Source organism: Zea mays, chromosome 9 (assembly GCF_902167145.1).
Source record: "Zea mays cultivar B73 chromosome 9, Zm-B73-REFERENCE-NAM-5.0, whole genome shotgun sequence".
Taxonomy (NCBI): Eukaryota; Viridiplantae; Streptophyta; class Magnoliopsida; order Poales; family Poaceae; genus Zea; species Zea mays.
The window spans coordinates 158,464,347-158,482,680 of NC_050104.1; the positions used below are offsets into that span (position 1 = coordinate 158,464,347).

An 18,334-nucleotide genomic window follows, 5' to 3' on the forward strand; every position below is an offset into this window, starting at 1 on the left:
TTTTTGTACCGGACAGTCCCATAGGTGGCTGTTTTCCGTGAATTGTCTACACCTGGATCTCTATTATAACTCGATCCCATACGTTTCTGTGATTAATGCATGTAAGAAATGGATACCATGTAATTTGTGGTATGGAGTTTGACGTTTTGAATGTGTGGATCCAGCCCCCCTTGTGTGTTTTTGTTGGTTTTGTTAACTGGTCCAAAACCTTGCACGATTTTAGGGGGAAATTCGGTTAGGGTTCCTAAACCTAACTTAATCTATGCGCGTGGATCCGGGTTCCTTGCGATTTTTTCTGTGATTTATATGTGATTCGAGTACCACGAACTCACTGAGTTCTTTGATAGTGCACGTATGCACTTGGCTTAGTCAAATTTTTTACGGGACAATAGTTAGGGTTCTAACCTTAAATGGTTCTATGCTATTTTTTACTGTTATCTGTTACTTGGCCGTGGATCTCAAGATCCCGAGCCCTTTAGTGCAGCCTCTGTGACCTGATCTGGATCTAGGTTAGCAAACCCTAACCCTAGACCACATAATTTCTCTTTGTTCATGGGTATGGCCGAGACCAAGTCTCTTACTATGGCCTAAAACCCTACAACTTAGGGTTAGGACAACCCTAACCAGAGAGTATCTATACTCTGTCTTTCTGTTATCTCTTTTACTCGATTTGATCTATGTTCTCAGGGTGATAGATGAGATGAGGGAAACTGAGTCTAATTAATCACTTTGACCTGAGACCTTTCTGTGATCTCAACATCGAATGCGAATTAGAAGATTTAAGGGTCTTAGGGTGGCTCTGATACCATTGTTAGATTCAGTGGTGCTTAGGATTAATTTCTAAACCCCTAGAATACCAATCCATAACTGGGGAATCATCAATGACACGTAGATCTGTTATGCTGAGAGGAATAGGGTAATTTACCTTAGTTGTTGCGAAGACCTGTCCTAGCGAGGTGGTGGTGAAGCGTGGTCGCCGCCGCCGGTGTCACCTCCATTGCCCCTGTAGAGAAACAACGGACGCCAAGATGCGAGCCGCCGTTAGATTGTCGCTCTTAGAGTCACTCCGACGCTAGACGATGGGTCCTGTCCGTGTATTAGGGTTTAGGGTAAGATACTATTGTTAGCTTTTCCTACGACCCCTTAATCATTTATACAGCGTCGTGTGACTGGGGATCCAACCGAGGTTTAGCGTGACCCTCCTAATTAAGGACCTGATTAAAGAAATAGTTAGTTCGGCTAACCTCTATCTGGTCTGTGATGACCAGCCGTAGAGTACACGTCCAACAAGCATATCAAGCCGAATGAAACAAACAGGTGATGTTCACAACAGCACTAACAAGAGAGGAAATCATGGCACTACTTGAGCACAAAGAACCAGATTGAGGGCCGACTACAGTTTGGACGGGAGGAGGCTGGGGCCTTGGGGGCCTCTGGGGCGGCTGATCTCCGGAGGAGTCAATGTCCGACAAGCAGGACGCCATATGGTGAGGGGTGGGCTGGGAGAAAGGAGATTGCTTGTTGGAATTTGCGGCTGGTTCTGATTACACGAAGGAATGCAACTCAATTATTCTCTGTCATATTCACATGGCCTAAATAGGCATTGTGAGATTACAAACGTGGAGAAGGCAACGCCTAACATGCACGACGAGCCGATAAGTTTGAAGATTTAAATCTATAACGGATAGAACTACAAATCCATATACATAGCCAATACTAATATAAGAGCATCTCAAAAAATGCCTCAAACTGATGCCTCAAATTTAAATATGAAGTTTTACGTAGAAAAAAAAATACTACAACAGTGTCTCATCTAATAAAATTTGGTCAAAAAATTATAAGACACTCTCTCAAATGCCTCAAATATACTACACCAGCGAGCTGCCCTATAATTTAGATTTGATGCTTTACTGTTGGAGCGAAATGTTTTGTGGTGCCCTTAGTTATATAAAATATATTGATTTTTAAATTATAGGGCATTTTATTGGTAACATTTTTGGAGATGCTCTAATCCATATTCACTAAATTACCAAACGGTAGGACTAAAACCGTGACTAAACTGTTTTAGTCTCTAGTCTCTCAAGAGGTGATTAGCATGTTCGCTCTTGGTTTTAATCCGTATCGACTTCTACTGTTTCTACAGTGTTTTTGTCTCTCTGAATTGTAGCATCAGCAGTTTAAACAGTTGGCTTTAATCCGAAGCGAACAACCCTAAAAGGGATTAATCCATATTAAGTCTACCTTTTGTCCCTCATTTATTTCAACTACACTAATGGCGAAAAAATGGTAAGATATATTTTAGCCTTCTTATAAGCATTTAATATATTTTAAGTATTTTTAGTCACTGGAACTAAACATAATAGAGGCAATTTTTGAAAGGTTGCCGGCGGAGATGGGGAGCGAGGGTCGCCCCGAGTCGCCCTGTAGGACGACGCGGGCCGGAGGAGCCTTCCAGCTTGGCCGGTCCGAGTGAATTCAATAGGTTAACAAATTAGATCAAGCCCTAGAGACAAAATCTTAGTTACTGAGCTAAACTTTAGTCTCTATACTAAAAGAACCAAACATGCCCTAAAGTCTAAAATTGAAGGTCCGTGAATTTAAAAAATCGGGCTAACCAATCACACCCATATCCTGTCCACTGGGAAAGTACAAATAAAATTCTGGATTCTACGTCGGATAGAGTGGGCTCTGTTTCTCCTTTGGCTCCAAGCCTCCAAGTAGAAGTAGAAGACACGTGAAAACGATAAGGCCAATCATGCGCCTATTCTATACTAGACTTAGATATCGCTTAGGCCTCGTTCGTTTACGTCGGATTACACCGGATTCGTTCCAGCTAATCAAAGTTTATATAAATTAGAGAAGCAATCCGGTTAGGAATCATTCCGACCCACCAATCCTACACAAACGAACAGGGCCTTACTGAAGCACTGACAGCAGACACTCACCATCCTCGCTCAAAAATTCCATGGCCTACGCATCCTAGTACTCGGCCGCTCAGTCGCTTACAAATAGCCATGGTGCATCGTGCTCCTTCCATCTCATCCAAACATGGAGCCGTTTTTTCTGTTCATAGAGCTTGCCCTTGTTCTCTGCTTCATCACTCTGTACTACCGCCACTTGCAATCCAAGAAAACGAGCCCTCTGGAGCCGACCGAATGGCCAGTAGTCGGGCACCTCCCCGGCTTGGTCGCCAACATCCACCGCTTCCACGACTGGGCCACCGGCGTCCTCGCCGGCGTGGGCTGCAACTTCGAAGCCCGCGGAGGCCGCACCGGCCTGCGGTACTTCATCACCTGCGACCCCTCCAACGTGCGCCACATCTTCACGTCCAACTTCGCCAACTACCCAAAAGGCGAGGAGTACGCCGCGATCTTCGACGTTCTCGGCGGCGGCATCTTCAACGCCGACGGGGAGTCGTGGCGGCGCCAGCGGGTGAAGGCCCAGATGCTCATGACCGGCCCTCGGTTTCGAGCCTTCACGGCGCGGTGCAGTCGCGACAAGGTGGAGAGGAGCCTCCTGCCATTCCTCGCGCACCACGCCGCCGCCGACGACGAGGGGAGGCCGACGCCGTGCGACCTGCACGACGTGTTCCTGAGGCTGACGTTCGACATGACGTGCGCTCTCGTCTTCGGCGTCGACCCTGGGTGCCTGGCGCTCGGCCTGCCCGGGGTCCCCTTCGCGCGCGCGATGGACGATGCGCTGGAGACGCTGTTCCTCCGGCACATCACCCCCACGGCGTGCTGGAAGCTGATGAGCGTGCTGGGAGTAGGGCAGGAGAAGAAGATGGCCGCGGCTCGGAGGACGATCGACTGCTTCGTCGCCACCACCGTCGCGAAACGCAGGGCCGACATGCTCAGAGAAGGAGAAGGCGAGGGCGTCTGCAGCTCGTTCGACTTGCTGTCATCCTTCATCTGCCACGAGGACGACTCGAGTGAAAATGACGACGACGACGACGTGTTCTTACGGGACACGACGGTGAACCTCCTGCTCGCCGGGCGGGACACCACGGGCGCGGCGCTGTCGTGGTTCTTCTACCTCGTCTCCAAGAACCCTCGCGTGGAGCAGAAACTACTGGACGAACTGGCGCCCATCGTCGCTTCACGGCGGAGAGCCGGCGGTGCTGCTGCAGACGCGGCCAGCGGCATGGTGACCTTCGACGCGGACGAGCTCGGCAGCGGCCTGGTGTATCTGCACGCCGCCCTGAGCGAATGCTTGAGGCTGTACCCGTCCGTGCCGTTCGAGCACAAGGTCGCGGCGGCCGCCGACGTCCTGCCGAGCGGGAAGGAGCTGAAGGCGGGCGACAAGGTGCTGGTGTTCAACTACTCCATGGGCAGGATGGAGGGCGTGTGGGGCAAGGACTGCACGGAGTTCCGCCCCGAGAGATGGCTCAACGAGGACGGAACCAAGCTCCGGTACGAGCCGTCCTACAAGTTCATCTCCTTCAACGCCGGGCCGCGGACGTGCCTCGGCAAGGAGATGGCGTTCGTGCAGATGAAGGCCGTGGCAGCGGCCGTGCTGTGGAACTTCGCCGTCGAGGTGGTACCGGGACACGTGGTGGAGCCGAAGCTGTCCATCATACTTCACATGAAGAATGGGCTTGCCGTCAAGGTGAGGAGAAGGGACGGGACGTACGGCGCCGCGCCGCCGTCGAGCGTCACGCCTTGCTTTTCTGAGTTCTAGTCTTGTGACTGAACACAGTGACGACAGTGCGTCTCGCCTATGTTATGTGAGCATTGCGTGGTTTTTTAGTCATATCCTCCGGCCGGAATATATATAGTATACCAATACCAACACGTCTATGCATGTGCATGGCCGTCTTCTTGCACAAACTAGTAGCGGAACAACGATGAAACTCTTACGTTCAAAAAAAAAGAACAACGATGAAACTCTGTCGTGCTCCCAATGTTCGTCATCGGCAATAGTCTCTGAAGGTATCTGCGTGTATTTTTTATATATTATATTAATATAAATCAGGATTTGTTAGTTTCGGTTCCTCAAAAAAATATAAGTTATTTTATCTTTTCTAAATTTATAATCTGTATGTATATCTAGATATACATACAGATTACGTATATAAAGTTACGTATCTAGAAAAGTTAAAATAAATTATATATAATTCATAACTGAGTAAGTATAATCATGTTTCGAACAATTCCAACCAAAATACGTGCACAACTGTCATTACGGTATACGATTGTCTGTGAGTCACATAATATCCTAAAACCCTAAAACCTAAACCGTGCAGGTTCTTCGGCAGCGAGATGTTTTCGAGATACTGCTCTCTTTATCATCGTCACACTGAAGTCAATGATGGAGGAGCCTTAGATTATGTGGCACTGAAGACTCTTGTCTAAAACTCTAACTTGTAGTTGATTGATTGTTTTCCATACCTTTAAAAGAGAATGCTCTCTGTATTATATAATGTTGAATAATTAGACAAATTTCAGATTAAATTCCGAATATAAATCATGACCAAATCAGAAGAACTGAAATAAAAAGCCAAATCAGATGATGTGTACTGATTAGACATACTGATAGATGGCGCGCGCCGGAATCAGCAGGGTCGACGATGTCGAAGTAGCGAAATCAGCAGGGTCGACGAGGTCAGAAGATCACGAGCAGTCGCGTGAAGACGCTTCCCAAAAACCTTATTCGCCCTCTCTCGGTGCAGGATCTAGAAGACGAAGGGTTCCGGAGACCTGCTCTCCTGATCGCAGATGCACGTCTGCGGTCGGGACGAAGGGAACTAGAAGGCAGCTCAGCTATGAAGAGAGGCGAAAGCGAAACTGGGATGATTTGGAGGCTGGCTGCCGAGCTCCTTTTATAGGACCGAGTCCGCGACCACCGATCTTATCCGCCCACGAAAATCTCGCGTTCAGTTGAGATTTTATAGCGATCGGTTAGGATAAGCGTAACAGCCAAGTAACCAAAAAATCAAACGGCAAAAGGAAGTCGCGCCCCCGCAAGGCGAGGGGCCGGATTTCGGCGGACCATTCACGCGCGTGTCGTGCGCCCACGCCCTTCGCCCCGGCCCGCCCCGCCCCGGCCAGGCGAGCGCGCGCGCGCGTGGCTCTCCACACTCTCTCCTCTCATCCTTGACTTGGTGAGTGAGTGTGGCTTCTATATTTAAGCTAGCTCTACTCCACTAGAACTAGCAATATGGTGCTATTGGTTCCACCTATTCCCCTAGTCATACACTTATATGGGCTTTTGAGATTTTCCTGGGATTTATTTGAATTTCTTAACTGGGCCTAGCCCATAAATCATAACAATCCCCCACCAGATCTCAAATGTCCATCTGCAGTTTTCGCCACTGTTCACTACTGTTTAATATACTAGTTTTTCAGCAGAGACTGTTAAGTTGAACTTCCGCTTAGAACTCCAAGCTACACCAACCCACAACTTGGACAATGGACTATGCCTTGAATTGCAAGTTTTGCGTGAATGGGTTTCACTTGAAGTCATGACCAGTACTTGGCTACCAGTAGTCCCCTTCTCGGGTGGAGCATATACGTCGTACTCCAAGGTCTCTTCATGAGTTTACTAGAGATCACCCAAATCTCATAGACTGCGACGTTAGACAGTCTAACTCATATAGGTGTGTTCTTTCAAAGAATGTTCTGCAGGACAACATCTTCGCTAATACAAGCCAACAGAACACATTAAGGCACAAAGCCAACCTGCCTTACAGCATTTGAGAGTATTGCATCTTTACTTAGAGAGGGTCAAAGGTTACTCTCCTCAATTCACCAATGGCTTGTTCTTCCCAGGACCTAATTCACGGGATCTCCGATCACATAGACTGGGTTTCCACCATGGTAACTTATATGGGTCTCATACCCACCTCTCTTGATGCGATTTCTATCACATTACGTGGTAGTCCCTTAGTAAAAGGATCTGCCAGATTTTTATCTGTTGAAATATAAGTCACACTTATAACTCCGGAGTTTCTCAACTTTCTGACAGACTTCAATCGTCTTTTGACATGTCTTGATGACTTTCCATTATCCTTAGAACTCGTCACTTTAGCAATCATTGTCTGATTGTCACAGTTCATAAGAATAGCTGGTATTGGTTTCTCAACCACCGGCAAGTCCATCAAGAGTTCACGCAACCATTCTGCCTCAACGGTTGTTGTGTCAAGTGCAGCTAGCTCGACTTCCATGGTTGACCTCGTCAAAATGGTCTGCTTGCATGACCTCCATGATACTGCACCTCCACCAATAGTAAAGACATAACCACTAGTGGCATAAAGCTCATCTGCATCAGATATCCAGTTCGAATCACTATATCCTTCAAGTACTGCATGCTGACCAGAATAGTGAATTCCATAACTTATTGTACCTTGCAGGTAGCGCATAACCCGCTCAAGTGCATGCCAATGATCAGTCCCGGGGTTTGACATGAACCTACTCAATTTGCTCACAACAAACGAGATATCGGGCCTTGTTGCACCAGCAAGATACATGAGTGAACCGACAATCTGAGAGTATCTCAATTGGTCTAAACCAATTCTCTTGTTCTTTCGCAGTATCACACTGGGATCATAAGGTGTTGGAGAAGGTTTGCACTCAGAGAAGCCAAATCGCTTCAAAACCTTTTCAACGTAGTGAGATTGCGAGAGAGTAATCCCACCATCTGCCTTAATCAGCTTGATGTTTAGAATCACATCAGCTTCTCCCAGATCTTTCATATCAAAACTCTTTGATAGAAAAGACTTGACTTCATTGATCACATCAATGTTTGTGCCAAATATCAATATATCATCAACATATAAGCACAATATAACTCCTTCGCCCCCACCATGGCGATAATATACACACCTGTCTGCCTCATTAATGGCAAAGCCTGCAGACGTTAGAGTCGTGTCAAACTTCTCATGCCACTGCTTTGGTGCTTACTTCAGACCATACAAATATTTCAATAACTTGCACACCTTGCTTTCTTGACCCTTTACTACAAATCCATCAGGCTGTTCCATATAGATTTTCTCGTCCAGCTCTCCATTAAGAAAAGTTGTCTTTACATCCATCTGATGAACAAGGAGACCATACGAGGCAGCCAAAGAAAGTAATACTCGAATAGTGGTCATTCTAGCAACAGGTGAGTAAGTATCAAAGAAGTCTTCTCCTTCTTTCTGAGTATAGCCTTTAGCCACAAGCCTAGCCTTGTACTTTTCAATTGTACCATCAGGCTTGAGCTTCTTTTTAAACACCCACTTACAACCCACAGGTTTGCATCCATAGGGTCGATCAGTGACTTCCCACGTACCATTTGAAAGAATGGAGTCCATCTCATTATGAACTGCTTCTTTCCAATCATCTGCATCTGGAGATGCAAATGCTTCTGCAATGGTAGTAGGAGTATCGTCCACAAGGTACACAATGAAATCATCACCAAAGGATTTTTCAACCCTTTGTCTCTTGCTCCTTTTAGGAGCATCATTGTCATCCTCCTCTAGGACAATTTCATGTGGCTGTTCAAAACTCTCAATAGGTGTACTATGTTCAGGAGTTATCTCAGAAGAGTATCTAGAATTGCTATGAATGTCTTTCATTGGAAATATATGTTCAAAGAAAGTAGCATCACGTGATTCCATAATAGTATCAACATACACATCAGGAACTTCAGATTTAACTACTAAAAATCTATATGCTATGCTACACGAAGCATATCCAAGAAAGACACAATCCACTGTCCTTGGACCAAGCTTGCGCTTTTTATTAATTGGTACATTGACTTTCGCCATGCACCCCCAAGTGCGCAAGTATGAAAGTGATGGTTTTCTCCCAACCCACTTCTCATAAGGGGTTTTCTCTTCTTTGCCCATAGGAATTCTATTCAGAACATGACATGAAGTCAGGACTGCCTCCCCCACCATGCCTTAGATAAACCACAAGTGTCTAACATGGCATTCACCAGGTCAGTCAACGTACGGTTTTTCCTTTCAGCAATCCCGTTTGACTCGGGTGAATAGGGAGGAGTCCTCTCATGAATAATGCCATGTTCTGCACAGAAATCATCAAAGACTTTGGGAAAGAACTCGCCACCACGATCTGATCTAAGACGTTTGATCTTTCTCTCTAGTTGATTTTCAACTTCAGCCTTATAGATTTTAAAGTAGTCTAAAGCCTCATCTTTAGTTTTTAGCAAGTATACATAGCAAAATCTAGACGCATCATCAATCAATGTCATGAAGTATCTCTTACCACCCTTTGTCAACACACCATTCATCTCACAAAGATCAGAATGTATGAGTTCTAGCGGTGCCAGGTGTCTCTCCTCAGCAGCCTTATGAGGCTTTCGAGGTTGCTTCGACTGCACACAACTATGGCACTTAGAACCTTTGACTATGGTGATATTCGGAATTAAACTCATGGTTGCAAGCCGAGACATAGAGCCAAAATTAATATGACACAAATGAGAATGCCAAATACTCGCAATATCATCAACATTAGCGCAAATATGGTTCACAGACTTATTATTAAAATCTAACAGAGAAAAGCGGAACAAGCCTCCGCAATCATAGCCTTTACCAATAAATTGTCTAGACTTGGACACAACTAATTTATTGGACTCCAAAACTACCTTGAACCCATCTCTACATAGAAGGGTTCTGCTAACGAGATTCTTATGAATAGAAGGGACATGATGCACGTTCTTCAGCTGCACGATCTTTCCCGAAGTAAACTTCAGATCCACCTATAGATGTCCAAACGGGCCACCCGGCACGGACCCGGCCCGAACCCGTTTCGGCCCGGTACGAATAGGGCCGGGCCAGGCACGGCCCGTTGATGCTTCGGGCCGGGTCGGGCTGGCCCACGTGCCTAGGGACATGCCCAAACCCGGCACGCACAGGGAAAAATCGTGCCGGGCCGGCCCGTTGGCCCGGTGGGCCTCAACGGACCGGGCCGGGCACTGGCCCGAACCAACAGTAGAACGGTATATAAATACATATATTTAACAAAATTAATCATATATAATAACATATTATTTATATATATTAAGACAACAAAATATTTATGTATGCATTTTATATTTATGTATGCATTTTATATATGTTTTGCCGTGTATTTAGTATTTGCATACTATGAGAGAATTAAATGTATTTACATATTTAGTATTTATATAAATATGCGGGCCGCCGTCGGGCCGACCCATTTATCGGGCCGGGCCGGGCCAAAGCACGCGGGCCGCCGTATCTGCCCATACCCGGCCCGCTAAACGGGCCGTGCCGGCCCGGGCCCGTAACCGACCTTGCCGGGCCGTGTTTGGACCGGGCTAAATTCGTGCCGTGCCACGGGCCAAACGGGCGGCCCGCACTGTTTGGACATCTATAGATCCACCGTGCCAGTGCCATGAACAGAAGCATGTGACCCATTCCCCATTAGGACGGAAGAATCCCGGGCGCCCTGATAAGAAGAGAACAAGTTAATGTCAGAACACACATGAACATTAGCACCAGTATCAAGCCACCAACTAGGTGATTGAAATACTGAGAAGATAAAAGGTAAATTACCATACCCTTTGTCTTCCTCATTGCTAGCGACCACTGTGTTGACATTGCCCTTTTTGCCACGGTGATCCGCTCGATCAGGACAATCCTTGGCAAAATGACCCGCCTCGCCACATGTGAAACATATCAATTCAGCCTTGTTCTTCTTCTTCTTGAAGTTGGTAGTTTTGTTGGGCTTGTTAGATTTTGGCTTTCCTTTGCCCTTGTTGTGGTTCCTCTGAACCATGTTGGTGCTGGAGTGGCCCTCGCCTCCTTTAGATCCCGTGTCCTTAGCCCGAGCTTTCTCCTCAACATCCAGAGACGCTATCAGATTTTCAACTGATATCTCCTGTCTCTTATGTTTCAGAGATGTGGCGAAGTTCCTCCATGTAGAAGGCAACTTTGCAATAATGCACCCAGCCACAAATTGGTCAGGAAGGACTATCTTAAGGTGGTCGAGCTCCTTAGCTATACACTGTATTTCATGAGCTTGCTCTACAATAGAGCGATTATCAACCATATTATAATCATGAAAGCTCTCCATGATATACAGGTCACTGCCAGCATCTGATGCACCATACTTAGTAGTAAGTGCATCCCACAACTCTTTCCCGTCTGTGTACTGAATATTCGCATCAACCAGACGGTCAACAAGGGCGCTAAGAACGGCTCCCGTAAAGATAGTATTGGCATGGTCGTACTCTTTCTCTTGTTCAGGAGTCAGTGGACCCTCAGGTCTGCCTTTACTAACATGGAAGACATTCATAGCAGTAAGCCAGAGTGTGGCCTTGACTTGCCATCTCTTAAAGTGCATACCATTGAACTTTTCTGACTTGAGCGCATCGGCAAAAGCAGCCATAGAAAAACTAGGAAATTGTCTACAATAAAGTTTTTGGATTGTTGAATAATTAGACAAATTCCAGATTAAATTCCGAATATAAATCATGACCAAATCAGAAGAACTGAAATAAAAAGCCAAATCAGATGATGCGTACTGATTAGACATACTGATAGATGGCGCGCGCCGGAATCAGCAGGGTCGACGATGTCGAAGTAGCGAAATCAGCAGGGTCGACGAGGTCAGAAGATCACGAGCAGTCGCGTGAAGACGCTTCCCAAAAACCTTATTCGCCCTCTCCCGGTGCAGGATCTAGAAGACGAAGGGTTCCGGAGAACTGCTCTCCTGATCGCAGATGCACGTATGCGGTCGGGACGAAGGGAACTAGAAGGCGGCTCAGCTATGAAGAGAGGCGAAAGCGAAACTGGGATGATTTGGAGGCTGGCTGCCGGGCTCCTTTTATAGGGCCGAGTCCGCGACCCCCGATCTTATCTGCCCACGAAAATCTCGCGTTCAGTTGAGATTTTATAGCGATCGGTTAGGATAAGCGTAACAGCCAAGTAACCAAAAAATCAAACGGCAAAAGGAAGCCGCGCCCCCGCAAGGGGGGGCCAGATTTCGGCGAACCATTCATGCGCATGTCGTGCGCCCGGGCCCTTCGCCCCGCCCCGGCCCGGCCCGCCTCGCCCCGGCCAGGCGAGCGAGCGAGCGCGTGGCTCTCCACACTCTCTCCTCTCATCCATGACTTAGTGAGTGAGTGTGGCTTCCATATTTAAGCTAGCTCTACTCCACTAAAACTAGCAATATGGTGCTATTGGTTCCACCTATTCCCCTAGTCATACACTTATATGGGTTTTTGAGATTTTCCTGGGATTTATTTGAATTTCTTAACTGGGCCTAGCCCATAAATCCTAACATATAAGGCATAGACTCATGATTACAATGCGTAAAAGAATAGAAAACTAACACGATATCATCTGATGGATTTAGGTACAAACCTGTTACGCAAGAGGGTGGGGCAAGTTCTGGGTGTTGGACTCGGACGACTCGGATGTTGAATCGTGTGGAGAAGATGAAACATCAAGAGATGATTTCACCTCTCCATGTTCGACTTCGATTATGTCGTCGCAGGCATCAAACTCGATTGCCCCGGGGGAACTTTTAAGCAGCTCTCCGCCGTCGGTGAATGGGAGCTCCGGGGTAGGAGTCCCAGGCAAGTGCGGCGGTGCAATGACCCGACCATGGATAGACCCATTACCGAAGCCAAGAAGGTCTCCTAAGTTAACTCTTGGGGATGCCTTGTTGATGGCTAAGGCGGGCAAAATCCAGGGTGGCCGGGGCGCCGTGAGTGCGTCGAAATCGTGCCCGGCCATGATTGCAGAGTCGAGGTTGTGCCCGTCCATGGCCATGGACAGAACGCGTCAAAGGTCCGGCACAACAGCGGGGGAGACGAAGCGTGGAAGCCGAACGGAAAGGAACCGATCGGGAAGAACAATCGCTTCGGTTCCCTCGTCTCAATTGGTTGCCACAGCGGCATGCAATGGGGAAGTGGACCCGAGCGCTAAGTGCATGACAGTGGGCCCGACGGGGAATGGTTTATGGCGATGTTCAGTCCGAAAGGAGCCATACAGGCCACCTATCGGCCTGTTAGCCCTGTTCGACAGAGCACACGCGCCGCAACACCATTTCCACCGAGCTCCAAAGACAAAACACCGCGCCCTAGGGTTTCATTCCTACGCGGCTTCGGTTAGAGCACGACCGGCGACAACCATGGAGAACCGGGGCGATGCTCAGCAGGGTGCGCAGGGGGGCAGGCCCGGCGCGGCGGGCGCCGGGAGAGCGGCACCAAGGCAAGGTTTCCAATATACCGGGTCTGGTCAGTTCAGGCCGGGCTATGGAGGAGGGCGCGGCTATGCCCACCGCGGGAGGACGTGGGCGCGCCCTGGACATGGCCGAGGCGCTTATGGTCAGGCTGGCGGGCGAGGGGAGGTCAGACCTATCCCTGCCGGCCCCGACATGTCGACTCCAATACCTGGCGTGGAAGGCACATTGGGGACAAGAACGATCTCTGGTGGCAGTGTCGGTACAGCGGGTGATCAAGCAGGGATGGCGGCAGCTATCCTTCAACAAGCGCTCTCTGCTCTCCAAGGCATGAATGCGGCAAAGGGAGGAAGCGATGCACCACCACCTGCTGCTCATCAGGCCACAGCCAATCAGTCGCAGCCTCCGAACATTGAGGGGAAGAAGACACCCCCTGCGCCGGCTACAGAAGGGGAAAAGAAGGTGCCAGGAAAGGAGAAGGAAGGTTCATTGGAGGCGCCCAAGAATACTAAGGGTTACTGCCATAGATGTTACGGCAAGGGGCACGTAATGAGCGACTGCTCGGCCAAGCTCCTTTGTGAGGTGTGTGGCACTGATACACACATAAAGCTCAAGTGCCCGGTGTTCAACGCCCCGAAAGTTTATGCTGTCCCTGCTGGATTTGGCATCAACAAAGGTGGATTTTTCCACATTCCTTCGAACAAGAAGCTGATCAAGACTAAACAAGATGGGAGGATTGCAAAGATAAATGTGTCGCAAGGAGAGATCAGCCGTGAGAATGTGATTCGTGAGCTGGATCGGTTATTCCCTGAGGCAGCTCCCTGGAAGGTGGATCAAGTAACTGCTAGTTCTTTTAGTACTATTTTTCCATCAGCAGCGGAGTTACAACGGATGGTGGAATGGGGGCCAGTCCATGCCAAATCGCAGAAGGCTGTGTTAGAAATAATGGCCAGCGGTACTTCGGAAGGTCGAGTCAAGGCAAGGTTAACGGATGTGTGGGTGCAATTTGATGGCCTGCCGTCCCAACTTTGTACTTACCACCACATTTGGGGAGTGGGATCGACACTTGGGGTTACCGTCGAAGTGGACATGCCATTTTTTCGGAAACATGGGATATGTAGAATGAAGGTTGCTGTCATTGATCCGGAGGCGATCCCATTTGCTGGTGAGGTGGAAATTAGCAAAATCATATATGAGGCGCACTATTGGGTGGAACAAGGCCCTCTGGATGGTGAACCAGTGCCCATGGAGTCAGAATTTGGTGGTGATGAACATGGTAATAGTGATCGGAACAAGGAGGAAAAATCAAAGGAGGGAAATGGACAGGACAACGTGTCTAACAAGGAAGAGAAGGATGGGAAAGGAAAAAATGATGGCAGCAGCGAGGAAGAACATAAGCAAGTAGGAGACAATGGGATGGATGAACCGGTGGATAATGATCTACTCATGCATACCGATGAGGTGATCAAGCCAGCTGTACTGGAAGAGCAAGCAGAAGAGGTAGAGAACCCCATGGCGCAGAGCGACATGGCAGCTACAATCCAGCAGCTGGCGGCGATCCCGGAGATTGTCCAGTCCCCGGCTGCAGAACGCAAGAGAAGATCGAACACATCAGACGAGCATGCCTTGATCAGGGCTGAACGCCTGAAGGCGGAGCGCAACGGAGGTACAAATAATCTGCCTGATACACCTAATTTAGATTGCATTTTTAATATTCCAGTTTCGTGTGCTGTTTTAAATCTTAGCAATATTGGAGTTGAGCTAGGAGTTAATGACAGAGAAATGGCCGATTCAGTTCTCCTTTTAGACAAAGTGCAGAAATCTAGATTAGTAGCAAATAATGGTGTAAGTATGGCAGATGTTTTGGATAGTGAATCTGAGGATTCAAGTGAAGAAAATGACATAGACAAGATGATTCTTAATAACTTATGTGGAGAAATAATGGAAGAGGTTATGGATGTAGACCTTGCTAATAATCCAAATTGGCAAGTGTCAAGACACCCATCTCCTTCTGTTAGAACCACATACGTTAGAAAGACAAAAAAAAGGAAAAGCAAGAAGGGATATAAAGTTAAAAAAAGTTCAAAATGAAAGGAGTCTTTTGGAATTGTGATGGGTTTAAGGATCCAAAAAACATCGCTTTGTGGCCGATTTAACTAAGGAATTCAACCTTAGTTTCATTGCGCTCTCGGAAACCGGCAGGAAAGATTTTTCAGATGGGTTTCTAAAAAATCTGTGTGCTGGTAGAGAATTTATTTGGCATTGTAAGGAACCTAAGGGCCGCTCAGGAGGTATCCTTATGGGGATTGACCTAAATGTGTATGACATAGGTTCGATAGATGAAGGTGATTTTTATGTTAAGTTTCTTCTTCGAAATAAAGAAGATGGGTTCAAGTGGATTCTTGCGTGTGTTTATGGACCGGCACAAGATAATCTCAAGGAGAGTTTTTTAGCCGAACTGGTTAACATGGTAAGCCATGTTACCGACCCAATTCTTATTGGGGGAGATTTTAATATTCTTAGGAACTCATCAGAGAAAAATAATGATAATTTTAATACGAGATGGCCTTTTCTCTTTAATGCGGTAATAGATGGCTTGAATTTGAGAGAGTTGGAATTGTCGGGAAGACAATTCACTTGGGCTAATTCAAGAACTATTCCCACATATGAGAAGCTTGACCGTATTTTAGTATCCACAGAATGGGAACTGAAGTTCCCTAGATCCACGGTAATGGCCCACTCTAGAGATGTCTCGGACCACACACCTTTGATCTTGAATAGTGGCGATAACCTTGCTTCCTCTTTACAACCCGAATTCAAGTTTGAGCTTGGGTAGTTGTTACGGGAGGGTTTTAAGGAGATGGTCACTGAAATTTGGTCAAAAGAGTATGGAGGAAACACTGCCATTGAGAGATGGCAGCAGAAAATTAGGAAGTTAAGACAATATTTGAGAGGATGGGCAAAAAATACTAGTGGATCGAATAAGAAGGAGAAGAAAGAAATTATCCAAAAACTTGACCTCCTTGACAAGAGAGCTGAAACATGTATGCTTTCTACTCAGGAAGTTGATATGCGAAACTTTCTTCGTAACAGGCTTGCTTCCATGTTACGGGAAGAAGAGGTCAAGTGGTACCAAAGAGCAAAAACTAAAGGTTTGCTAGAAGGGGACGCGAATACTAAATATTTCCATCTGGTGGCAAATGGTAAACACAGAAAGACTAGGATCTACAAACTACAGGATTGGGACAGGATAATTAGTGGTGATGATGAGCTCAAGAAGCACATCACATCTTATTATAAATCCTTGTTTGGTCCTGTAGACGAATCCATGTTCCACTTGGATGATAGACGGATAGAAGATATCCCGCAAATCACCGAGGTGGAAAATAATAGTCTTACTGCAGACTTCACCATAGAAGAAGTTAAGCAGGCGATCTTCCAAATGGAACATAACAAAGCGCCTGGCCCCGATGGTTTTCCAGCGGAATTCTATCAGGTATTCTGGGAGACAATTAAAGGAGATTTGATGGCTCTATTTAATGATTTCAATAAAGATTCTCTACCGTTGCATAGTCTTAATTTTGGGACGATTATCCTCATCCCAAAATTGGCTGAGGCAATAAGGATAGAACAATATAGACCCATATGCTTATTGAACGTGAGCTTTAAAATCTTCACAAAAGCTGCCACGAATAGACTGATAAACATAGCTCATAAAGTCATCAGTCCGACCCAAACCGCTTTTCTTCCGGGACGCAATATTATGGAAGGGGTAGTGGTACTCCACGAAACCATCCATGAAATGCACAGGAAAAAGCTAAGTGGGGTTGTGTTCAAGATTGACTTTGAAAAGGCGTATGATAAAATTCGCTGGTCGTTTGTGAGACAGACGTTAAGAATGAAAGGTTTTTCGGAAAGATGGTGTGATTGGATTAATAGGTTTACTCAGAAAGGCCATGTTAATATTAAACTGAACGGACAGTTAGGCAATAATTTCCAAACCAAAAAGGGACTACGACAGGGTGATCCTCTCTCGCCAGTTTTATTCAATATAGTAGTAGACATGCTTGCTATTTTAATAAACAGGGCAAAGAGAGAAGGTCAGATTAGTGGAGTAGTACCCCACTTGGTGGATGACGGGCTTTCTGTCCTTCAGTATGCAGATGACACTATTCTTTTTATGGATCATGATTACGAGAAGGCTTGTAATCTCAAGCTCATCCTATGTGCTTTTGAACAATTATCAGGCCTTAAGATCAACTTCCATAAAAGTGAAATTTTCTGCTTTGGCGAGGCCAAAGATAGTGAACATTTGTACTCCCAGCTTTTCGGGTGTAAGACAGGGACTTATCCATTCAGATATTTAGGCATACCGATGCACGTTAGGAAGCTTAGTAATGCTGATTGGTCTACCCTGCTCGAACGCATAGAAAAGAAATTGGGTAGCTGGAAGGGCAAGCATCTATCTTATGGAGGACGTCTGGTCCTTATTAATTCGGTCCTTTCGAGCCTTCCTTTGTATATGTTGTCTTTCTTTGAAATACCTAGGGAGGTTTTAAAAAAGGTGGATTATCTAAGGTCTAGATTCTTTTGGCAGTCTGATCAACAAAAGAAAAAATTCAGATTAGCTAAGTGGAGTATTCTTTGCCAGCCCAAGGATATTGGTGGTTTGGGGATTAAGAATATTGACATTCAGAATAAATGCTTGCTAAGCAAATGGCTGTTTAAGCTGTTAAATGAGGAGGGTATGTGGCAACAGATTTTAAGAAGGAAATACTTAGGTAACAAGACCGTGGGGCAGGTAATTAGGAAACCAGGAGATTCGCACTTTTGGTCAGGCTTAATGAAAGTTAAAAACCTTTTTCTAGCGAATGGAACGTTTAAAGTCAATAACGGACAAGCAACTAGATTTTGGGAAGATAAGTGGCTGGGGAATTTTACACTCCAGCACAAATACCCGAGTCTATATAATATTGTTCGACATAAAAATGTGAAAGTAGCTACGGTGCTTGAGACTGTCCCGCTAAATGTATCCTTTCGCAGGGGATTGCATGGAGATAACTTGGGACGGTGGTATTCGCTAGTTAACAGGGTAGTGGGCCTTTCATTAAACCAATCAAAAGACACTTTCAGTTGGAGCCTTCACCAAAACGGGAAGTTCTCCTCTCACTCGATGTATG

The 18,334-nt window shown here is 46.5% G+C and overlaps 1 protein-coding gene across 1 annotated transcript; it reads left to right on the plus strand.

Moving 5' to 3' along the window:
• Positions 1 to 3,056: 3,056 nt before the first annotated feature.
• On the plus strand, positions 3,057 to 4,982 carry LOC100501834 (uncharacterized). Its single transcript, NM_001357735.1, has one exon. It carries the CDS (start codon positions 3,445 to 3,447, stop codon positions 4,678 to 4,680), a length of 1,236 nt encoding a protein of 411 aa, NP_001344664.1. The 5' UTR covers positions 3,057 to 3,444; the 3' UTR covers positions 4,681 to 4,982.
• Positions 4,983 to 18,334: the final 13,352 nt, after the last annotated feature.